Raw genomic sequence first — 25741 nt, 5'->3', positions numbered from 1 at the left:
CTGGTTTTTCAATGTCAGTCATTCCTATTCAGAGGAGCTATTAGGTAGGCATGCTAGTTTGACATGACAATTGTATTCTGTTTGGGGCAAAGCAAGGTAGAGAAGCCTTCATTTTACAAAGCATTTCCATATGGCTTGCCAAAGAGTAGGACATGACAGTACTAGACAAGCTTTGATGGGGAAGGGTTGCATTTAACATCTGGAAAAAGTTTAAGAATGGCTGGAGATGAGGCAATAATAAATGAATAAGACCTGGATTTTTATTTTCCTGGATCTGGGAGATGAGAAATTAGGTCTTTGTTTTTTTAAGCATGTTAAACCAATGTAACAAACAATGGATATAAGCACCACTGTTCTACCTAATGAGATAGTTTATCCATCTTACAATAATTTTACTGAACATTACAGTTAATGTTTACATTAAAATTGAGAACAAATACTAATAAAAACATCAAACCATTCTTACTTAATCCACAAAGTGCTGCCTGATGACCCTGGTTTTCTGATCCCTTTCAGGTAAAGGGGATTCTGAGGTTTAACTTTAGGGCTGTATTGAGGAATTTACAAAGCATCTGGCTGACAAAATTGCTGAGATTCATTCTCAGTTGGAGACCAAGTGAGGTATGGATTTGCTAGGGATGCTTGGAGAACAATCTTACTAGCGGTGGGTTCTACTTACCTTTATTACCGGTTTGCAACGGGATCGCGTCCACACACACAAAGCTTGCCCGTGCAAAGCTCGCACGTGTGCTCTTCTGCACATGTGCAGAAGCATTCTGATGACGTCAGGGTCGGTGGGCAGAGCCTCCCCCCAGTTTTACTACCGGTTCTATAGAACCCCTGTGAACCAGGGGCAACCCACACTGAATCTTACCCATTAACTGGGAACAGTTTGATCCTGTTGGATGTAAGGAAGTTGTCAGGATCCTTGGGATGATAAATACATTATATCCCTTTTTCAAGAAGCCATCACTGAACCCTATTATTCCTGCTAACTTTTATCCAGCTTCCCTTTTTAGAAAAATGGTTGAGAAGGTAATGCTGCAGCTTCAGAACATCATGAGTGAAACAAATTATCTTAACCCCTGCTATTCAGGTTTCAGGCCCAGATACAAGATGGAAATAGCACTAGTCACACTTCTTGATGATTGGGAGGCAGGAATAGGATGGAGGTAGTGCATTCATCGGGCTCTTTTTGACTCCTTGGCAGTTTTTGATATCATTAGTCATGGCTTTCTTTAGGTTAATTTTGGAGTTGAGAGTGGGAGACACAGGCTTGTGCTAGTTCACGTCCTTTCTCTGGGACTCTTGGTATTGATAGGAAATGAAAGGTCCAGCACCTTTCTAACATCTATGTGAAGCTGTGGAGATCTGGGTGGGGAACAACAGGCTACAACTGAATGGAGTGGAGTGCCTGTATGTAGAAGGCTCCTCTGAATATGAGAATTTCCCATCTTTGGCCCTGGATGAGTTTGCACTGTTCTAGATGTACCTGGTATATAATCTGCGGGTCCTCCTAGTTTCACTACTCCTGCTTGAAGAGCAGGTGGCAGAAATGGCTAGGAAGGTCTTCACTCAACTTTGTGTTGTACACTAGTTATGTCCTTTTCTGGATCAAGAAGCCCTGCTTGGAATCCAGGAAGAGAGCTTTCTCTGCTGTTCCCCTGCCTTCTAGGATATCTTACCCTCAGAGTGGGCTTCCAAAAGAGTATTAAGACCTGACTCTGCCAAATTGCCATAGGGGTTGAAGAGTGATATGTGACTCTGGGGACAGATGCTGATGTGAGAATTACTGCCCATGCTTTTTTAAAATTTGTAATATTTTAATTTTAACTTTGTTCTTAATTCTGTTTTATCTTTGGTTTTTTTTTTAATGCTTTATACCATTTTTTATTATTATTTTATAAACTGTCCTGGTCACTTAGTGAGGTGGGAGGTATAAAAATGTGAGAAATAAATAAACAGTATAGAATGAGGTTTAGGAACCAAGCTGGCATCAATATGTTGGAAGACCAAGGAAGCAAAATTTCAAAAGCATCATCTGCTAGGAATAAAATTTTAAGGTATCATAAAAAGAAAAGCATATAGAACACAAATTCCCACGCATAACATTTCCTGCCTAACTAAAATCTCATATTTTATTATAGTTTTCATTAACAGGTTGTTAGATAATTGATAATAAATATAGTGATATTTTATATCTCATTAATATCAGGATGAATGCAGTGAGGTCAGCATCTTTCTTGATATTTAACACAAAACATTTTTTTTCTCCAGCCTGATTTTGAAGACTTTGTTTCATATATGCTGTCTGCACCCTCCTATATTCTGATAATATCTGAAAGAAAGCATGGCCAAAATATGCCTTTTTTACATGAATTGGAAGCAGTGGAAGAAGAAGATGAGGATGAAGAAGAGGAGAAGGAGGGGGGAAAGGAAGAAGAAGAAGAAAAAGAAGAAGAAATGAAAGAAAGGGGAGAATTTTTATCTGAGGCATGGAGGAAACACTCTGTGACACCAGTAATTGGGTATGTCATGTATGCTTATATGTATGTATATATGAGAAAAATATTTATTTTGCAAGTTCATAATTCACAATTAGTATCAGGATGGATTCAGTCTTAAAACAGATTCATTTGAACCAAATGCATTACATTAGTCTAATGTAAATCCCGTTAAGTTATTAGATCCAACCATTTGTTCACTGAAGATAATTTTTTCTGAAATTAATGGAATTTATAACCTTGAATATCTTGTTCCCCAATCTGCTCTAAGCAATGGAATATCTAGGCCATGAAGGGCTTTATAGCTTTATAACCAGCACTTTGAACCTCACTCGTAGGGCAACCAGTAACCAATGCAAGCCACGCAGGAGGGGTGTAACATGGGAGTGTTGGGACGCTCCCATCACAACCTGCACGGCCGCATTCTGCACCAGCTGAAGCCTTCGAGTGGTTTTCAAGGGCAGCCCTAGGTAGAGAGCATTGCAGTAGTCAAGACAGGAGGTGACCAGTGCATGAGTAATGATGCGTAGGACGTCTTGATCCAAGTAAGGGCGCAACTGTCGCACAAGGCAAACCTGGGCAAATGCCCCCCTGGTCACAGTCGTCACATGGTCTTCCAGAGACAACCGTGAATCCAGGAGGACACCGAAGTTGCGGGCCCTATCCACAGGGGGTAACACCTCACCCCCGATGGTCAACAATGGAATATCTCGATCGGAACAAGATGCCGGTACCCACAGCCACTCGGTCTTGACAGGGTTGAGTCAAAGCCTGTTCCTCCCCATCCAGGTCCGTACCACTTCCAGGCAACGGGACATCATGTCGAGGGCATCACTGGGCTGGTTTGGGGTGGATATAAAAAGCTGGGTATCATCAGCATACTGATGATACCGCACCCCAAAACCACGGATGATCTTCCCAAGCAGCATCATATAGATGTTGAACAGGAGAGGTGAGAGAACTGACCCCTGGGGCAACCCACAGGTGAAGGGCCTCATAGCCGACCTCTGCCCCCCTGCCAACACCGCTTGCGTACGGCCCAAGAGATAGGAGGAGAACCACCGTAATATGGTGCCTCCCACTCCCAACCCCTCGAGCCGTCGCAGCAAGATACCATGGTCGATGGTATCAAACACCACCGAAAGATCCAAGAGGACCAGAACAAAGGAATAACCCCTGTCCTGAGCCCTCCAAAGATCATCCACCAGTGCGACCAATTCCGTCTCCATGCTGTACCCCAGCCTGAAACCCGATTGGTACTGATCCAGGTAGTCTGTATCCTCCAGGGCCAATGGGAGCTGCTGTGCCACCACACTCTCAACAACCTTCGCTACAAAGCGAAGGTTGGAGACCGGACGAAAGTTATCCAATATGGTTGGATCCAAGGCAGGTTTCTTGAGGAGGGGTCTCACCACCACCTCTTTCAGGGTGGCAGGGAAGATCCCCTCATCCAAGGATGCCATTATTACTGCCTGGATCCAATCCCATGTCACCTCACAGGCCGCATAAGTTAGCCAGGAGGGACACGGGTCCAGTACATATATGGTGGCACTCAACCTTCCCATGATCCTGTACTTTTCTTCAGGGGTGACAGGATCGAACTCTTCCCAGATCCCAGGACCAGCTGTCTCCTCACCGTCAGACCCTGCCCAGTCAGAGTCCAGACCGTCCTGAATCCGAGCGATCTTATCCAGCAGATGCTGACTAAACTCCTTGGCGTGTCCCTGCAAAGGATCATCCCCTGCCCTTCAATTTAAGAGGGAGCGGGACACCCTGAACAGGGTGGCTGGGTGATTATCTGAGGATGCGATGAGGGCAGAGAAGTATGCCTGCTTCGCCGCTTCCATCACCACCAGATAGGATCGTGTGAACGATCTCAACTGGGAATGGTCGGATTCGGAACCGCTGGCTCTCCAACTGCTCTCTAGGCCTCTCCTACGGCGCTTCATCTCCCAGAGCTCCTCCGTGAACCAAGGAGCCAACCAGGATCTGCGTTGAGTCAGAGGCAGCAAAGGCACAACACGGTCGAGTGCCCCGGAGGCCGCCTTTTCCCAGGCATCCACCAGAGCCTTTACTGGGGCATGGGAGAGGGAGAGAGGTATTGTCCCAAGCTCTGTCTGGAACCTCTCCGGGTCCATCAGGCGCCTGGGGCGGAACCAGATGCTCGGTCCCGCATCCCAGTGGGTGGGGGGGGGTGTTGGCATTCTGGAAGCCTAGCCACAGGAGATGATGATCGGTCCATGACAGGGGATGGATAACTGGTACTCCCCCACCGAAGTCATCGTGCCACTGTTCCGAGATAAAAACAAGATCCCTTGCTGGGATGCGGGACCAGAATGGCAGTTTACTAATTCATTTGGACCACTTCTAAAACAGTCAATTCATCAGAATGTTGAGAGAATTTTCAGAGGAAGATTTTTTTAAATGCTTGCTATTCTCATATTTTGTTACAGCAAATAGCAACCTTGGTTAATCTCACAATATAAATCAGTTATTACATTGTTATGTAATGTATCTGAATGTTATGTTATGTATCTGAATGGGAACTATCTGGGAATGCCAGGCCAAAAGGCTAAATTGGGAAGCTGAAGAAACACCTCAGAAAAAAGCAATGGCAAATCATTTTTGTGTTGTTACCAAAGGACCTGAGGAAGTAGCCTCTTTGATGCTTGCTTGCTATCGGCTGCCATAGTAATGGGAAGGGGGGAAGATTGGCAGTTGGGTGGGGAAGTGAGCTGGAGTGAAGACAGCCTGTGTGAACAAAACGGGAGAGATGCTCTCATGATCTACTGCACAGCTGAATGGAGTTGTTTATACCCAGTCAAGGTAAACCATCCCAGAATACCAGATGGACGAAAACATCTGAAGATGTGCCCCAAATGACACCATATGGAATGGGGATTGGTCATTCAGCCTGGGTACCTGCGGGGAGGGATTTAGGGAAACTTTTAATATGTAACTTTTGAGCCTTTTGGCTCAGATCTTGCTTTTCTTTCATTGCTATCATTTCAAACTCAGTAAAAGTACCTCTTCTTTACAAACATGGAGGTTTTCTTTCTTGGGTTTTGAATGGAGGCATGCCTGACATTAAGCCAAAGATCTACTCGATGACCCCGTGAGAACTGGATGAACTGCGAATCTTTATTGATAAAAACCTAAAATGGGGCTTCATCCAATCAGCTGGGCCACAAGTGGCTGCTCCGATGATGTTCCACACACACACACAAAAAAAAGATAGCTCTTTTTGTCTTTGCATTGATTATAAAGGTCTCAATGCCATGTGTATAAAATATTTATCCACTATCCCTAATGAAGGACATTTTACTCATCTATCTAAAGGTTTTCACCAAGATAGACTTGAGAGAAGCTTACTACAGAGTCCGAATTAAAGAAGGAGATGAGTGGAAAACCGTATACAATTGCCCTTTGGGTTGTTTCCAGTTTAAGGTGCTCCTATTTGGATTACAAGGAGCCCCAGCTATGTTTATGCAACTGATAAATGAGATGCTGCATGAACACCTTTACAAGGGGGTTCTTAGATGATATTCTTATTTACACTGAAACCATGGAAGACCATGTAAAGTTAGTGCAATCAGTCCTGAAAAAACTCAGGGCTGCTGAATTTCACCAGACTAAAATTGACTATTTGTGTTACCACATATCGCATGAGGGGATAGAAATGGACAGGGAGAAGGTTCAGGTGGTAATGGAGTGGGCGCCCCCACGCACCAGAAAGCAGCTGCAAAGCTTTCTAGGTTTTGTGAACTTTTATCGACAATTCATCCCCGCCTTTGCAAAAATCGCATTACCCATTACTAATCTCCTAAAGAAAAATGGAGAAGCTAAACCAAGGCCTAGCCATCCCCTTGAGCGGACAAGGTTGTTTGCAGCAGAACACATCCTTAAACATCCTGACATGGAGGCTCTCTTCATAGTCCAGGCCGATGCCAGTGACATACCTGTGTGGGCAGAATTACTACAATCCAATGCTACTGGAACTTTACAATCCTGTGCCTACACCTCCCGGAAATTAACTGAAACCGAAAGGAGATGGGCAATATGGGAGAAGAAAGCATTTGCTGTCCAATGGGCCTTGCTAACCTGGAGGTATTTCCTCGAAGGGGCAAAACACCCTTTTGAGGTGTGGACGGATCATAAAAACCTAGAGGCCTTAAAAACACCCTGGAAATTGTCACCCAAGCAAGTCTGTTGGGTGCAACACTTTAACCGTTTTAATTTTTCCTTGCACTACCTCACTGGGGGAAAAAACTTTATGGCAGACATTTTACCTAGATTACCCCAGTATAATAGCACTCGGCCAGAAGTGATATACCCGGTTATCCTCTCCAAGCAACTGGCTGCCCTGGTGGTCACCAGAGCCCAGGGAAAGATGGATCTTGAACTTCCAACCAATTTAAGCGAGCAGCTAAAGGGGGCACTGAAAACTGATGATTGGTTCTTGTCCCACTCAAATGATTGCACCATTCGTGATGGCCTAGAATGAGTGAATGCAAAACAATATGTCCCTGCCAGTCTTAGGGGGACTGTATTACAACAGGCCCACAATTCGAAAATCGCTGAACACTTTGGGTTCATGAAAACTTTACACTTAGTTAAACAGCAGTTCTGGTGGCCTCTTTGAAAAAGAACATAGAAGCTTACGTCGCTAGTTGTCCTGTATGTGCTTCCACAAAGAGGCCCCCTGGAAGGCCAGTTGGACTTCTCCAGAATGTCGCTAGCCCTAGTGCTCCATGGAAGGAAATACCATGGATGGATTTCATAATTGAACTACCTGAGAGTGGAGGAAATACAGTCATTTGGGTGGTCATGGACTTGTTTTCCATTTTGTACCCTGCTCCAAGATTCCGTCTGCAAAAACGCTAGCTAAACTGTTCATTCAACATGCGTATAGGTTACATGGGGTTCTTGGATGCATCATTTTGGATACGGTGGTACAATTTACCCCCCACTTCTGGAAGCAGTTCCTGAAGTTGTTAGGCTCCACCCAAGGCCTAAGCTTCTTCCACCACTTTCAAACTAACGGGGCTTGTGAACATGCTAACTTGGTCCTAGAACAATACCTCAGCTGTTACATAAATTATCAGCAAGATAACTGGGCCGACTTACTGCCTTTTGCAGAGGTTGCTTATAATAATTCCATCCATAGTAGCACCAGCTTCACCCCATTCAAAGTGGCTTCTGGTCAGGACTTTGTACCTATTCCAGAGCTGCCACAGAGCTGCCGCAGGAGAAGCCCCAAACTCCTCCCTAGTGGAATGGATTGAGCAGCTTCAGTTTATCTGGTCCGTCACCCGTAATGTATTAGACGAGGCTCATCAAGCCCATAAGAAACAGGCTGACAAGAAAAGATCTATGCTGAAGGACTACCAAGTTGGGAGTAGGGTTTTCTTGTCCACTAAGTACTTATAGACTACCAAGAAGTCGAAGAAACTGGGACCTAAGTATGTAGGTCCTTTCCCGATTGTAAGGATTGTAACCCTGGTCATGGTACAGTTAGACCTACCAAAAAACCTTAGAAGGATCCACTCTGTGTTTCATGTTAGTTTGCTGAAACCTGAACATGTCTTTCTCTTCGACCAGACAATCTGCCCCTCCTATTCCCATCCTCATTGAAGGGAGCAGCATTTCAAGGTCATAGAGGTCCTGGATTCCAGGAAACATAGGGGGAAAGTACAGTATTTGGTTGCCTAGAAACATTTTCCTCCCTCTCAATCTGAATGGGTGAATGCTCGAGATGTCAGAGCCCCAAAACTCTTACAACTGTTTTGCTTTAAATACCGTGACAAGCCTTAATGTTATTCATGTAAATGCTCTTGTATTTTGAGTTGTTTCATTTGTTTCTATCTTGTCTATTTTGTCTTGTGTTTTTCTCCAGGGCTAACACCTCTACTGCAGGAGGGCCAAATGTCAGCCTCTTTGATGCTCACTTGCTATCGGCTGCTATAGTAATGGGGAGCCGATAGTAAATAATGGGATTGCACTGGGAGATTTCAATTTTTTTTACTACCAGTTCTGTGGGTGTGGCTTGGTAGGCGTGGTGTGGTGTGGCTTGGTGGGCATGGCAAAATCTCCATTCCCATCCCTCCCCAGGGGAAGGATACTGCAAAATCTCCATTCCCACCCCACTCCAGGGGAAGGATACTGCAAAATCCTCATTCCCTCCCCACTCCTAAGGGAAGGATATTGCAAAATCTCCATTCCCACCCCACTCTGGGGCCAGCCAGAGGTAGTATTTGCTGGTTCTCCAAACTACTCAAAATATCCGCTACCAGTTCTCCAGAACCTGTCAGAACTTGCTGAATTTCACCCTGAAAGACTGGCATTTGGGTGGGGAAGTGAGCTGAAGTGAAGACGGTCTGTGTGAACAAAACAGGAGGAATGCTCTCCTGATCTACTACACAGCTGAATGGAGTTGTTTATACCCAGTCAAGGTTAACCATCCTAGAATACCAGATGGATGAAAACACCTGAACATGTGCCCCACATTACACCATATGGGATGGGGATTGGACATTCAGCCTGGGTCCCTAGGGGAAACTTTTAATATGTAACTGAGCTTTTTGGCTCAGATCTTGCTTTTCTTTCGTTGCTATCATTTCAAATCCAGTAAAAATACCTCTTCTCTACAAACATGGAGTTGTGAGTTTTCTTTCTTGGGTTTTGAACAGAGGCACACCTGACATTTACCTTGTTCAGTATAATACCGACACCACTTTTGCATCTCTTTTTTGCCTTTGATATATTGATATGCAATATTTGTTATTTTTCTTCAGGATCAGAGTATTTAATTTTGAAGATGTTGATGATAAAGTAAGTCCTGTGTTAATATTAAATACATTTTTACATTATTTTCCTTTTTGTTAGTTTGAAAGAGATGTTGCAAAATCAAGACCTGTTACATCACTGTGATATTCAGGATCGTGTTGAAGAAACAAGCAGGCAACTTGCCTTCTTTTTTTCTGATTTTTCCAAGCAAAGGAATGAAAAAAATGTTGAGCGAACACTGGCATTGATCAGACCTTCCCTTTTAAAAGAAAGAAGAGGTTGGTGGCAATTATTATAGGCACTTTGCACACAACTGAAATATATGGCACTTTGCTATTTTTACTAGGGTTTGATAAAAAGAAAGTGAAAGAAAGGCAGAAATGGTGGTGTTTTATGAGATTGGCTAAGAGCTGACAATACTTTAGACAGATGTTTGATGTATCTGAAAAGTTACCTTTTCTAGTATTTTGAATCAAAATTTTCTATTTTGATTCAAAGTCCTGGCATATTTCTTTGTTAGACTGACACTATTTTTAAATGTATACATTACAGTTTTAACCCATCTTTTTGCATATAAAAAATAAAAAAACAGCATTTTTTTAATTTAATAAACAAACATACATATACAGACGTAGACATTTAAACAAACTACATAAACTAACTATACAGTAAAATCAAGTCATACAGCTTGAACTTTGAAAATAGAACTACTTCGGTAATTATATATCTATATATCTGTGTATATTTATCCTTCATCATGTATCAATGTTTATACAACGATATTTCATTTTATTCCCTTATTTTTGTATCATTGGGTGGTATTTCCTTATTTCGTGTTCTTTTTATCTAACCAGTTGTACCATTTTTGCCAAATTAAGTAATAATCTGAATCTTCTTTTCCCTGTATTTCTTTGGTAAGTTTGTCCATTTCCGCACATTCCATTGTTTTTTGTATTATTTTTTCCTCTGATGGCGTATCCTCCAGTTTCCACATTTGTGCGAAAGGGATTCTAGCTGCGGTCAGGATGTGTATTATCAAGTATTGTGTCTCTTTTTTATAGTCCTTTGTTAGTATTCCTAATAGGTATGTTTCCGGTCTGAGGGGCACTTTTTGGGTGGTGATTTCTTCCAGCTGATTTTGAATTGTTTTCCAAATTTTTTTGACCTTTGGGCATGACCACCACATGTGGTAGTAGGTCCCCTTCTGTGTTTTACACTTCCAACAGTTCTGATTAGTATTGGGGAACATCCTTGCCAGACGTGCAGGGGGGAGATGCCACCTATAAAACATCTTGAATGTATTTTCTTTGTACGGCACGGACATTGTCAGCTTAGTATTTACTTTCCACATTTTCTCCCAATTTTCTAGGTTAATATTATATCCAAAATTTTTAGCCCAAATAATCATATTTTCCTTCACCACTTCTTCTTCCAATTTGTATTTTAATAGATAATTATATATTTTAGTTATTAATTTATCGTCTGATTGCATTATAATTTTATCTAATTCATTTCTTTCTTTTTGGATTCCAAATTTTTTCGTGTCAATTTTATATCTTGATTTTATCTGTAAATACGGCCACCAGTCAATGTCCGTGCCCTGCTGTCTCAATTCCTCTCTTGTTTTCATTTCTCCCCCTGTGTTCAACAATTCGTCGTAGGTTTTCATCTTGTCTATATCCATTGTGTTCGGATAAATTTTGGCCTCCATGGTTGATAGCCATCTTGGGATTTTGTCGTAGTGTTTTCTCCTTATTTCGGTCCAAATTTTTGCCAATGCTCCTCTGATATAATGTCTCCTGAAGTGTTCATGTTGCCTGGGTTTTTCCTCCCATAAAAATGTGTGCCAGCCTTTCGACAGATCAAATCCTTCTAATGCTAACGTTCGTTTATCTTCGAGTGTCATCCAATCTTTAATCCAAGTTAAAGCTGTTGCAGTGTAGTAAGTTTGCCAATCTGGTAGTCCCAGGCCACCCCTTTCTCTAGTGTCCTGCAGGTGTTTCAGTTTAATCCTGGCTCTTTTTCCTTGCCATATATAGTTTAATGTCATTTTATCAAGGTCTTTGAAATATGATTTTCCTGGATTTATCAGTATTGTTCTAAATAGGTATAATAATTTCGGTAAAATTGTCATTTTGATTGAAGCAATTTTGCCTAATAGTGATAGTCTCAATTTACTCCATGCCTCTAAGTCCTTTTGAATTTGTTTGGCCAATTTATTATAATTGTCTTCTTTAAAGGATGATACCTTATTGGTGAGCCAAATTCCTAGGTATTTTATTTTTGTTGTTGTTTGTATTTCTAACGTCTCTTCCAATTCTTTCTCCTGGATTTTTGTCAAATTTTTAGTTAGTAGTTTTGTTTTTTGTCTATTAATTTTCAATCCTGCCACTTCGCCATATTGTTCTATCTTCCTTAATAAATTCAATCCTGATTGTTTTGGTCGTTCTAAAATAAATACTACGTCGTCCGCGAATGCTTGTAATTTATACTCCTGGTTTTTTGTTCTTAATCCTTTTATTTCATTGTCATTCCTAATTTCATTCAACAGTGGTTCCAATGCTAATATATATAATATAGGAGAGAGGAGACATCCTTGTCTCACTCCCTTGGATATTTTAAATTGGTCTGTTGTCTCTCCGTTTATCCATATTTTTGTGGTTTGGTCGGAGTATATTGTTTTGATCATATTTAAAAATTTATCGCCGGTTCCCATTTTTTCTAATTGTAATGTTAAGAATCCCCAATTAAGGTTGTCAAATGCCTTCTGTGCGTCAAGGAAGAGTAAGGCCATTTTTTCATCCGATTTTTGCTCATAGTATTCCAGGATATTGATTATTGTTCTTGTGTTCTTATTGATTTGCCTATTTGGAATGAAACCATTTTGGTCTGGATGGATGTAATCCAAAAAACAGAGCATTTTTAAACAAAAAGATCTAAAGAAATGTACACTTAAACTAAATAAGTTTGAAACATACAGACTTATTCTCTCTCTTTTTCTCTTTTTTTTCTTGCATGAGTGTAAATGAAAATGTGTGAGCTATAACCCAAATTAATTGAAAGCTTAAAGAAAAACTACTCTTAGAAAGCTCAACAGGAAAATGTTATGGAACAGCCTTTTCCAACCTTGAAACCTTTCTGAATCCCCCAGCTAGTATGGATATTATTCTGAATACTGGGGATTAATCAGAGGCTGCCCATGTATCAGAAAGCTATCACAGAAATATATTGTGTATTTCAAATAATAATTATACATGAATATTCTCAAGCAGCAAATATTTAACTGCACGATCAATCACAGTCATTTTGCTGTGGAAGATTGCTTTGTGTTGCTGCACTCATATCCTAATTTTCCATTCAGCAAAATTAAAAAATTAAAAAATCTAAGTAATAATCTAAATAATCCTATCTCAATCCATTATAGCTCTCCTTATTATTTAGTTTATGATTGTGATAGGTCTGTTTCCTCCGTCAATAGCTTTCTTTTCAGTGTTAATGGGTTTACTCTCTCCAGGTATTGGAATATAACTTAGCTGTTAGATCAGAAAAAAAGTATAGAACATGAAAGAGGATGTTTACATTGGAGCACAGAATAAGATTTGAGGCCAAAATTGATAGGATAGTGAAGCTGTATCATCCTCATATTAGAGAAGCACCAATCATTTAAATATTTATATATAAATAAAAGTAATGCAGTCTATATAATTTTTGCTCTTCAGAATCTATTCTGAATAGAATTGTGGAAAATGGCTTTGAAATAGCCATGCAAAAGGAAATCACCTTATCAGAAGAACAGGCTCGTGAATTCTACCGAGAACATGAAAATCAAGATTATTTTCCATATATTTTGGATCAAATGACCAGGTACCCATTTTCTACAATACAGCATTCCATGAGTAAATATCTTACATTATTTTAGAATAGGAAATCATAGTATCACATATGTTATATGCAGAAGCTATGAATCCATGATGAGCATCACAAATCTGCAAGAATTTATCAGAGTTCAACTTCTAGCACCAGTGGGCTCCTATGTGAATCTTGTTACTATCCAGGATCATCCAAGAAAGGAAGAAATTCAGTTCTTGGATTGAGGCCATCACCTTGACTGCTTTTGTCTTAGTCCCTGTGGGTACATTTGTTATTGCCCAATGTTTGATTTCATTGTGCAGTCACAATGCCTGTATCAATTTAATTTAACAGTTTTCAGTGATAGAACTTGCACCACAGACATTATTATAAAACTCTTGTAACAGAAACAATAACAGTAACAGAGTTGGAAGGGACCTTGGAGGTAATCTAGTCCAGCCCCCATCTAGTCCAACCCCCATGCAGGAGACCTATACTAGGGATTCGAATCCTTGGTCAGGATAAGTGCAATGATTATCAGTCTCAAAAGGAAAAATATTCTTAAGGCAAAAATTATGTGAAGAAGGTCTTATTAGCAGTAGTAGTAGTTGTAACTATCATTATAGGCTGCTGGAGAATTTTAGTTAAGTCATTAAGGAAGTTTAAAATAACAGAAATGGTATGGATTTGTAATTTGTTGATAATCAGTTCTGATGAGGACTTGCATTAATGCTGTTATCTTAAGCCAAGGGTCTCCAATTCTGCAGCTCACTTCATGAAATTTGAGATTGTTCATTGACTCCTAAAAGATGTTTTATGTGAAAGCAATTTTAACAGTATCACTTTAACAACATATAGGATAATCTCATCAACTCTTCAGGTCAATATTTACCACTTTGGGAGATTTTGCCTTAAACAGATTTTTATGGTTTCCCGTGTAATTGTAAACACTTTTAATTTTATGAAGAAATTTGGTTTTGGCTTTTTCCCCCCCAGAATATTTGTTGCTTACATTCCAGAATGTTTGTTATTGAATTTATATTCATTCAGAAGAATAAACAAACAAACAAACAAACAAACAAACAAACAAAGCTGTATTTGTCTTGACCAGTGGGCCAACTCTTGCTCTTGCTTTGGTACGAGAGAATGCAATCCAAAAATGGAGGGATTTACTTGGCCCAAAGATAATCCAAGAAGCAAAGGAACAATACCCCCAAAGGTAATCTTTTTTTATTGTAATAATGGCATCCTGGAAACTGTGTTTTATTTTCTCTATTGAGTTGTGCTCTCTTGTGATGTTTATGACAATATTGCCATCATCTGGATAGTATTTTATACTACTTCAGCATGTTATAGCAAACTGTAATACATGTTGTGGTCCACTGGTGGCCTGCGCAGCTGGCAGCAGAGTCGAACAGTGAGGAGGCTGGGGAGGAATATGGGCCAGTCTTGGAGTCTGGGGAAGACTCAGACGAGGGCTCTGCATTGGAGGCAGAGAAAGGGCCATCTGGGAAGTACTTGCTGCCTCTGGAGCCTCCAGAGTCAGACCTCAGTGAGGCAGAGGAACAGGGGGAGCCTGTTCCCAGTGTGCGCATGTGCAGAGCTGCCAGAAGGCAAGAACAGTTAAAACAAAAGGGACAATTAAGGAGTAGGGCTTGGAGATGATTGGCCCCTCCCATAAGACTTAAAAGAGGAACAAAGGCATGTGGGCCTTTGCAGGAAGCAACGTTGTTAATTCTGTTCAGTTTACAGTCTGAAGTTCTGTTTGATTCTAGACTCCGTGTGGCTTTGCCAATTAGGTCTTTGGCAGTGTGTCAAGGAAGATAAAGGTGGGTGACTATCAGCCTTATCCCGAAGGACTCTTTACAACTATTTGGGACTCATCTGTGAATGAACAGAATTCACAGCTGTTGCAATAAAAGAGGTTTTTGGAACTACTCATGTGTTTTACTGACTCAGGAAGCCTAGGTCAGAACAATACACAATACAGAAATATCTTTGCAAAAGACACTTCTCTGTAGTAATTTCTCTGTAGGAAATCATGTGTTAACTTAAAAGGTACAGATATAAGTTTCTTTTATTTATATTTTTTTTTATTTTATAAACAAACAAACATGCAATACATAATCAATCATTGTATATCGTCTAGATGTTTCTATTGTGTCTTCATCTCCTTCTTATTTCTCCGGCCTTCATTGTTTCTTTATTTTTCCCATTTCTTTATTATAACATTCTCCCCATACTTCTTTTATTATAACATTGTCTTGTTTGCTATTAATACATTTATCTATATCTTTTCTCTAACCAATTGTAAAATTGTCTCCATACCTTGTAATATTCCGAATCCTTTCTTTCTTTAATTATCAAAGTCTGTCTATTCATTTCTGCACAATCTAATATTTTCTTAATTACTTCGTCTTCTGAAGGAATTTTCTCTACTTTCCATCTTTGTGCAAATACTATCCTCGCTGCATTTATTACATGTATAATCAAATATACCTTTTCTTTGCCAATTTTCTCTGGAAGCATACCCAATAGGAACAACTCAGGTTTTAAATCAATATGTTGTTCAAGCATTTCTTCTAACCATGTTTTAATTCTAATCCAATAATTTCTCACTTCTGGACATGTCCACCACATATGATAGTACAATCCTGGTGTCTGATGGCATTTTCATCATTTAGCTGATTTGTCTTTAAACATTTTTGCCAATTTTTCAAGTGATATATGCCATCTATTAAACATTTTATATTGGTTCTCTTTATATGCAGTAGACATTGTTAATTTAAAATTTATTTATTTATTTAATTTTATTTTACTCACATTTATATGCCGCTCTTCTCCCAAAGGACTCAGGGCGGCTCACAACAATAAACACAAGGCAATAAATTAATGCTAAAACAGTCCAATTACAAAATTAAAAATCCCAACAATTAGAATTAAAAACTCCCAGCAGATCAAGAGAATTGCTGAAAAAGCCATGTCTTCAGGCCAGTGCGGAAAGAGCGGAGGTCGGGGGCCGTCCGGAGCCCAGCGGGTAATTCATTCCAGAGGGTCAGTGCGGCCACAGAGAATGCCCTCATCCTAGGCGCCACCAGCCGACATTGTCTGGCCGATGGCACCTGGAGGAGGACAGCCCTATGTGAACGCACAGGGCGATGGGAGGCCGGAAGGAGGTGGTCCTGCAAGTACCCTGGGCCCATGCCATGTAGGTAAGGACCAGCACCTTGAAGCAGATCTGGAGGACCACCAGCAACCAGTGCAGCTCGCGCAGGAGAGGTGTAACCCAGGAGTAACAGGAAGCTCCCGTAACAACCCGCGCGGCTGCATTCTGGACCAGTTGGAGCCTCCCGGTGCACCACAAGGGCAGCCCCATGTAGAGAGCATTGCAGTAGTCCAGGCGAGCGATGACGAGAGCATGAATGACTATACGGAGGGCATCCCTATCTAGGAAAGGCCGCAACTGGCACACCAGGAGAATCTGTGCAGAAGCCCCCTGGTCACAGCCATCAGATGATCAACTAAGGACAGCCGCGAATCCAGGAGGACACCAAGATTGCGAGCTCTTCCTGAGGGAGTAAGCAGCTCCCCTCCCATCAGAAGTGATGGGGGCGCTAGATCAAGAGATGCTGGCATCCACAGCCACTCCATCTTGGAGGGGTTGAGTTTGAGCCTGTTTCTACCCATCCAGACCTGCACTGCCTCCAGGCATTTAGACATCACAGAAAGGACGTCCCCGGGCTGGTCCGGGGTGGAGATGTAAAGATGGGTATCATCATCATACTGATGATACCCCACCCCGAAACTATGAATGATCTCACCCAGCAGCTTCACATAGATGTTAAAGAGCAAGGGGGAGAGGACCGATCCCTGAGGTACCCCACAAATGAGGGGCCTCAGGGAGGATCTCTGCCCCCCTGTCCAAACAAACTGCATACAACCCAAGAGGTAGGAGGAGAACCACTGTAAAACAGTGCCCCCCACCCCCAGCCCCCTAAGCCATCGCAGAAGGATACCATGGTCGATGGTATCAAAAGCTGCTGAGAGGTCAAGTAGGACCAGGATAGAGGAATAACCCCTGTCCCGGGCCCGCCAGAGATCATTCACCAGGGTGACCAATGCGGTGTCTGTGCTGTGTCTGCACCTGAAGCCTGATTGGTATGGGTCAAGTTAATCCGTTTCATCCAGGAATTGCGGAAGTTGGTATGCCACAACAGACTCAACAACCTTCATTATAAAGTGAAGGTTGAAGACCAGACGAAAGTTGTTCAGGGAGGCCTGATCCAGAGCAGGCTTCTTGAGGAGGGGACAAACCACCACCTCCTTAAGAGTGGTGGGGAAGGACTTCCAGTGGCATCGCAGGCACCGAGGATGCTCTTTTCTTGAGTGCCAGCCCCGCGATCTCGTAAAGCTGCTAGAACAGCGCAAATCAGCTGTCTAGCGGCTTGGAAACTTTCTGCCCGGGAAAAGGGGAGGAAGAGAGCAGGGAAAACGAAGATAATAACTAAAACTATGACTATAAATCAAAAAGAAGAATTAGAAAGACTAACAGGATTTGAAATTGTAAAAAAAGTTAAGTATTTAGGGGTCTATATTATGACATCAAATGCGAAATTATTTAAGTATAATTATGATCCGTTGTGGCAAAAAATACAGAGAGAGATGGAAAACTGGAAAAAAATACAATTATCCTTGTTAGGAAGAATAGCAGCAGTAAAAATGAATGTTTTGCCTAAGTTTTTGTTTCTTTTTCAAATGATACCAATACTTAAAAAAGATGAGAATTTGAAGATATGGCAGAAGGGTATTAATAACTTTAATTACCAGGGAATTGAGGCAGAGAAGAAACCGAGAATAAAACAAAAAATAATGCAGGACATATGTGAAAGAGGAGGTCTCAAAATGCCTAACTTAAGACTATATTATGAGGCAGCTGTTCTATCAGCAATGAGTGATTGGATGAATTTAACAGAAGAAAGAATATTGAATATTGAGGGATATGATTTGGTTTATGGGTGGCGTGCTTATTTATTATATGATAATAAACTGGACAAGACTTTTAAAAGTCATATATTAAGGAATGCTCTATTGCATGTCTGGAAAAAGTACAAGTATAAACTGAACGAGAAGTTACCATTGTGGGCAATACCCAGACACGCGATAGAGAATATAAGTGTAGAGCAAAGGCAGGATGTGATTACATATAAAGAGCTTCTTAACAAGGAAAGAGGTATACTACAATTAAAATCTTTGAATCAACTAAGAGAAGAAAGGACAATTCGAACATGGTTTCAATATGTACAGTTGCAAGCTAGATGGAGAGAAGATCAGAAAATTGGTTTTTTGCAAAACGAGGAGAACTTGGTAAAACAGATTAGAGATCAAAGTCAAATACACATAAAAAGGTTGTATAATGCGTTGGTAGAAGTAGATTCAGAAATGGAGTTAGTTAAGGACTGTATGATAAAGTGGGCACAAAATATTGAAGAACCAATAATGATGGAAACATGGGAAAAAATATGGGTTAGAAATGTGAAGTTCACGCAAGCCCAAAATTTAAGAGAGAATTTTTATAAAATGTTTTATAGATGGCATCTGGATCCTAAAAAGCTAGCCTGTATGTATCCAAGTGTGCAACCTAAGTGTTGGAGATGTGAATGTGATGATGCCACATATTATCATATATGGTGGACATGTAAAAAAATTAAGGCATTTTGGATAAAAAATATGGTGGATTATTCAAAATATTCTCAAAAAGAAGATAAAATTTACTCCACAGTTTACTTCCACAGGGGGGAAAATTGTTGTAATGATTGTTAAAACTTTTTAAATTAAAAAAAAGAGTGGCGGGGAAGGCCCCATCCCTTAAAGAAGCATTGATAATCACCTGGATCCAGCCTCCGGTCACCTCTCTGGTTGCTGCAACAAGCCAGGAGGGACACGGGTCTAACAAATTCATTGAGCCTCCCAATCTTCCAACAACCCTGTCCACTTCCTCTGTGGATACAGGATCAAAGTCAACTCAGATGTTACCTTCAAGACTCACTCCCATCTCCTCGTCAGACCCTGCCCAGTCAGAGTCCAAACCTGATCGGATCTGAGTGATTTTGTCTTGCAGAAATTGAGCAAAGTCCTCAACACTACCCTGTAAGGGGTCCTCCCTTGCTCCCTGATTGAGAAGAGAGCGGGTCACTTGGAACAAGGCAGCTGGGCGATTTTCTGCATACGCAATGAGAGCAGCAAAATAATCATGTTTCGCCACTTCCATCACCACAAGATAAGATCTAATATAGGTTCTTAATTGTGTTCGATCAGATTCGGAACGGGAGGACCTCCAACTACTCTTTAGGGGTCTCTTCTGATGCTTCATCTCCCTAAGCTCCGCGGAAAACCATGGAGCTACCCAGGATCCCCGTCGGGGGAGAGGCCACAAAGGGCGATTCGATCCAGTGCCCCGGTAGCAGCCCAGTTCCCAGGCATCCACCAGGGCCTCTGGCGAACCGTGGGATAGGGATGTGGGAAATGTCCCAAGCTCCATCAGGAACCTATCAGGGTTCATCAGGCGCCTGGGGCGGAACCAACGAGTTGGTTCCGCCTCCCAGTGGTGAGGGTTGGCGGACGGAAAGTCTAGCTTAAGGAGGGAATGGTTGGTCCATGACGGGTTGAATGGAAAGTACCCCTTTGCTCCGAGCATTAATCCACTGCCCAGAGATAAAAATCAGGTCAAGTGTGTGTCCACCATTATGAGTTGGGGCCTGTACAACTTGAGTCAGGTCCATGGCCATCATGGAGGCTATGAACTCCCGAATCAACTCGGATGTTTCGCCGGCAGATGGGAGATTAAAGTCCCCCACAACCATCAGGTTGGGGAGCTCAACCGTCAGTTCAGCTAAGACTTCGAGTAGTGCGGGCAGAGCTGAGGATACGTAGCTGGGAGACAGGTACGTAAGCAACAGACCCGACTGTACTCCAGGGTTCCATTTCAATAATAGGGAGTCACACCCACCTATCTGAGGGACAGTGACCACCCTAGGTCTAAGACTTTCCCTAATAACAACTGCCACCCCCCACCTCTCCCATGGGGTCGCGGCTGGTGTAATGCATGGAAACCTGGTGGGAAAACCTGATGGGAAACCTATGGGAAAATTCCTTCCCCATAGCTGCTGCCATTTATCTAGTTCAATTGAATATCCAAAACAGATAATTCCCTCAACACTGTCAAACTATTTACTAAGTCTGCACTACTATTAATCTTCGCATCATTCCCATCACCCATCTCCTCCCACTTATGACTGTATGACTATAACCTTGTTGCTGATATCCTTAAGATTTATATTGATATTGTTTCCTGATTGCTTATTTGTAACCTATGACTATCATTAAGTGTTGTACTTTATGATTCTTTTATTTTATGTACACTGAGAGCATATGCACTCCTTGTGTGTCCAATCACACTTGGCCAATAAAAATTCTATTCTATTCTATTCTATTCTATTCTATTCTATTCTATTCTATTCTATTCTATTCTATTCTATTTACTTTTCTGTCATATTTTTCACCAATATTTTTGTTTTTCTTTGTTTATCTTTAAACCTGCCACCTCTCCATAATCTTCTATTTGTTCTAATAATTTAGGCCCTATTATTTGAGGTTCCTTCAATATAAATACTAAATCATCTGCAAAGGCTTGTGGCTTATATTCTTCTTTTTTAATTTTCATCCCTTTTATTTCTTCATTCCATTTTATATTTCTATTTAAAACTTCTAAGGTCAACACAAAGAACCATAGTGATAACGGACATCCTTTTCTTATTCTTTTCACTATGTTAACTTTCTCTGTCATCTCTCCATTCATCATTATCTTTGCCGTTTGTTTATCATAAATTGTTTTTATCATGTTGTAAATCTCTCTCCAAAGTCCATTATCTATAATTGATTAATCATAAATTGCCAATTCACGTTGTTGAATGCTTTCTGATCATCTAGAAATATCATTGCCATTTGTTTTTCTGGATGCATCTCATAATATTCTAAAGTGTTCAAAATTATCCTCATATTATCTCTAATTTGTCTTTTAGGTAAGAAACCATTTTGGTCCATATGAATAAATTCATTTAATAGTCTCTTGAATCTATTTGCCACTATTGAAACAAAAATCTTATAATCCGCATTTAGTAGTGAAATCAGGCTATAATTTTTTATTAGTTGCAAATCTGTATCTTCTTTAGGTATAAGTGTAACATAAGCCTCCATCCAGGAATCTGGCATCTTTGCTTTCACTAAAAGTTCATTGAATAAATCCAACGTAACAGTACTTAACACCAGTGGTGGGTTGCCCACGGTTTGGACTGGTTCTATAGAACCAATGGTGGGTTCCTCCTGGTTCGGCCCAGTTCCCCCGAGCCGGTAGCAGTGATGATATGATGTCACTGAACCGGTTCCAGTTTTCTTCATTTCTGTAATATATTTCCCTTTTCATTTTGTAGATAGTTTATCACTTTCTTCTCCTTCTCTTTTTAAATTGTATATTCCAGCCATCTTCCCAATTTATCTGCATTTTCAAAAAAGTTCTGTTTGGCTGCTCTTCAGCCAAACAGAGAAAATTCTTGTTCATATAAATTTATTTCATATTTTTTAAATTCCATTCATTTTTTAATTTTATTGTTTTGTGTATCTTTTTGTAATTCTTTCTCTAACCTCTTGTAGTCCTCTTCCAATTCTTTCTGTATTTGTCTTTTCTTTTTATTCTTTTTTCCCAAATATGATATTGCCAAGCCTCTAATATATGCTTTCATTGTGTCCCATACATTCTGAAGTGATGTGTCTTTCTTTTTATTTATTTTAAAAAAGAACTCTAGTTCTTTTTTCCATTTGCCAGCCACACGGGTGATTATGGGAGCGACTCGACACTCCCATGTAATACCACTCCTGTGTGAGCTGCACTGACTCCTGGTGGCAGTCTCGTAAGTACTCGTAAGACTACTTCCGGGTGCGATTCAAGGTGTTGGTTGCCATCTTTAAAGCGCTCCATGGCTTAGGACCCGGGTACTTACGAGACCGCCTTCTGCCACCGATAGCCTCCCATCAATCAGTACGCTCCCACAGAGAGGGACTCCTCAGGGTGCCGTTGGTCAAACAGTGTCGACTGGCAACCCCCACTGGGAGAGCCTTCTCTGTGGGGGCACCTGCCCTCTGGAATGAGCTGCCTCCGGAGATTCTTGGATCCCCGACCTTCGCACCTTTTACCACGCCCTCAAAACGCTATTGTTTCACCAAGCAGGGCTGGCCTAAATGCTATTTTAATGGGTAGTTTCTATTTTAGCTCTTTCAGCCAAATTATTTAATATTTTTAAATTGTCTTTTAACTTTCATATAGTTGTGGGTTTTATTTTTGGCTGTACACCGCCCTGAGTCCTTCGGGAGAAGGGCAGTATAAAAATGTAATAAAATAAAAATAAATAAAATAAAATAAACTGCTGGAATTCTTTTTCATTTAATATTGTTTGATTCAAAGTCCATCTTGTCTTTTTTTTTTTGTCCTTTCCATGTTATTATCATTGGGCTGTGGTCCGCCCAAATATTTGTTACAATGTTTACATCTTGTATATTATCTATAAGATCTGTTGACATCCATATCATATCTATTCTAGACCATGACATATGTCTATTTGAGTAAAAAGTACAGTATATTGTTGTTCTTTCACATGTCTTTTTCTCCAAATATCTTGAATGCTTAGTTCTTCTGTCATTGTAAAAAAAGATTTTGGGAGTGTTTTTCTGGGTTTCTTATTTGTCTTTGTTGTTTTATAATCCAAATCCACATCTATTATGGCATTAAATTCACCCATTATACATATGTGTTCATATTCCAATTCTAGTATTTTCCTGTGTAACTTCCCATAGAATTCTTCTTGCTTGTCGTTAGGTGCATATAACGCTACCAAGAGTATTTGTTTAAAGTTCATTCTTACTTCCACCATCAAAATCCTCCATTCTTCATCTATAAATATTAATTTAGGGTCTAATTTTTCTTTAATATATAAACTACTCCTCTTTTGCTTTGTGGTATCAGTGAAAAAATAAAACTCCTAATTTTGAATACTCTAATAGTTTAGTGTGTTGTTTTCTAATATGTACCTCTTGTAAACATATAATGTCCATCTTTAATCTATTTAATTTGTTTAAAATTCTATTCCTTTTTGTTGCCAAATTCAGTCCATTTACATTTATTGATATTGCTTTTATTTCTTCTTCCATGTTTTACTTATTACTAGTTTTTAATTTCATCACTCTCTTTGTTCCTTTGGATCTTTTGCTCTTGCTCCTTCTTGGTGCTCTTTCTTCCTGTTCCTTTGTTCTTTCTTCTTTTTCTTTTACGCCTTCTGTGTGCTCAATTGCTGCTCCCACTCCATCATCTAGCGGTCCATAAAATTGCTCATAGAATAATTTCACTTTTTCAGTGGAGTCTAATCTATGTCTTTGTTCTTGCCATATCACCAAAATTCCTTCTGATATTAACCATCTGAAACTCACTCCTTTTATTATTAAAAATCTTGTTAGGAAGTGATATTCTCTCCTCAAGTCTCTGACTTTTCTGGGTATTTGTTTCAATACTACTATTTCTTTGTCATTGTATTTCAATGCCGTGTTTTTTGTTATTTTTAGTATCTCGATTTTTATTGCTTTCTTTGTAAATCTTACGTGGACTTCTCTCGGTAATTTGTTTCTCATTGCGTATTTTGTATGTACTTTAAAGGCCTCATCAATCTCATTCAAAATCTTCTCGTTAGGTTCTTCCATGACCTCTGCCAACATCTCAGCAATCACATCTGGCAAATTTCCCCCTTTTTCCTCCTCTATATTTTGAAATCTTAGGTAAAAATCAGAATGGTCCATCTGCAATGAGATAATTGTCCTCTCTTGATTTTTGTCAACTGATATCATATCAATTTTTCTTCTTGTTCTTCAACTTTCTTTTCTGTCAAATCTACTTTTTCCTCAACTTTTTGAATTCTTTCATTTTTCCCAATCAACTCTTTCATTTCTTTTAAGTTCTGTTTCAAATCATTGTGTAGTGACTGCATAAAATTCTTTAACTCCATTGCTTTTGATATTTTTTGTGTTTCTGTCATTGAGGGAATGGTGCTGTTGGGTGTAAATGTGCTGTAAGTTTCTTCATGACGCTGTATAAGATAAATTTGCGATCCACTTATGGTTTATTTGTCATCCAAATATCTAATCCTCCCCATTGGGTGAATTAGGAAAAATTAAAAATAAGGAGGAAAAAAACAAAACAAAACAAAAAGAATCAATCACCCCCTCAAAAGCAATATATGAAAAATATTACCAATCCAAAAATAAAGGAAAAAAACAAAAACAAAAAGCCAAAAAAATAAAACTAAAAAAAAAATCTTAGAAGCAAAGAGAAAGGTAAAAGTGGGGAAAAGCAAACAAGATTTCTTCAGACTCTTCTTGCCTTAATCCAAATTCTATATAGGTCACTTCTTTTCCAATCATGCAGACAGAGAAGAAGAGAAAAGAAAAAAAGCCAAGAAGAGTTCCACCAAAAACCAATCCAGAACAAAATACTTCAAAGAGCTCAAAGAAGTAAATAAAAAAGAAAAACAGGGAAAATAAAAATTGAGACGTGGGACAAAGTTAGCAATCCAATCTCTCTCTCTTGCACATCTGTTTCCTTATAATTCCAGTCCAGACTATCAAGATCATCTTAAAAGCAAAGCTTCTTTTTTTCTGCCACTAGATGGCACTGCAGACTATTTCTTTCAGTAGAACAAAACCATTTCAAAATTCCAATTCTTTTTAGTACTTTTTAGTTAGTTCTAGTCAGTAATTTACATCAAAATTGTTAGAAGTCATTCCATCTTATTGCAAACAGGAAAATTCAGTCAGTTCTCTATCTCCTCTTGGTTAATCCACACTTTTAAAAACAATTCCCAGTCACTTTCCTTAACTCATTCAAAAAAAAAAAAGAAAGAGGTGAGAGCCAATACACATCCACTCTCCCTCCTCTCTATCAGTCTCTTTTCCACTCTTTTTTCTTTCAAGTGGGTCTGAAGAGAAACTTTTAAAAAGATTTTTTTTCTCACTTATATGAAACAATCTGTCTTCGTCGTCTTCTTTGCACCATGACTGCCCCCAGCTTCCTAGCAGCTTTCTCCACTGCACAGTTTGAGGAGCTTCTTCTGATCCAACCAGGGAGTTTGCAATCTCCCTGTGTCAGTCAGTACATGCTCCTCTTGTTCATCATCTCTACAGGATGACTTAGGTCACTCGGGACCCCCAGATAGCAGAGATATTGATGGTTCTCCAGGAGCCTCTGAAGAGCCCATCGTATCGCTGTGTTGGCCATGCCTCCTCGGCACAGTTATAATTTTCAACAATGTCATTAAACATCTTTTTGAAAAGGACATTACATTAATATTGTGCAAGCAGGAACTTACACTCATGCAATTACAGAAAGACAAAATATACAAGATTGTATGCATTTTATATATTACTGACACTGAATTTAGTGACTGAAAATGATTACATTCTTTTCTTACATTGTTATTTATTTATTAAATTTGTATTTGATAAATATG

The 25741-nt window shown here is 40.0% G+C and overlaps 1 protein-coding gene across 8 annotated transcripts in view; it reads left to right on the top strand.

Annotated features, from left to right (window-relative positions):
- NME8 (NME/NM23 family member 8) overlaps positions 1-25741 on the top strand; it is a 318092-nt gene that overhangs the window by 253690 nt on the left and 38661 nt on the right. For 4 of the 8 annotated variants that reach the window (XM_060686126.2, XM_087892433.1, XM_087892437.1 and 1 more), the window contains 5 exons: positions 517-621; positions 2278-2528; positions 9390-9568; positions 13010-13154; positions 14251-14358. In XM_060686126.2, the coding sequence (XP_060542109.1) occupies positions 517-621; positions 2278-2528; positions 9390-9568; positions 13010-13154; positions 14251-14358 (788 nt within the window). The remainder of the gene's footprint in view (positions 1-516; positions 622-2277; positions 2529-9389; positions 9569-13009; positions 13155-14250; positions 14359-25741) is intronic. The other 4 variants (XM_087892436.1, XM_087892434.1, XM_087892435.1 and 1 more) reach the window with 2 other exon arrangements.

This window comes from Pantherophis guttatus, chromosome 4 (assembly GCF_059756535.1).
Source record: "Pantherophis guttatus breed Tessera chromosome 4, ASM5975653v1, whole genome shotgun sequence".
NCBI lineage: Eukaryota > Metazoa > Chordata > Lepidosauria > Squamata > Colubridae > Pantherophis > Pantherophis guttatus.
Note: the sequence above shows the minus strand (reverse complement) of the source record. Positions and strands in the feature narration are given on the sequence as shown.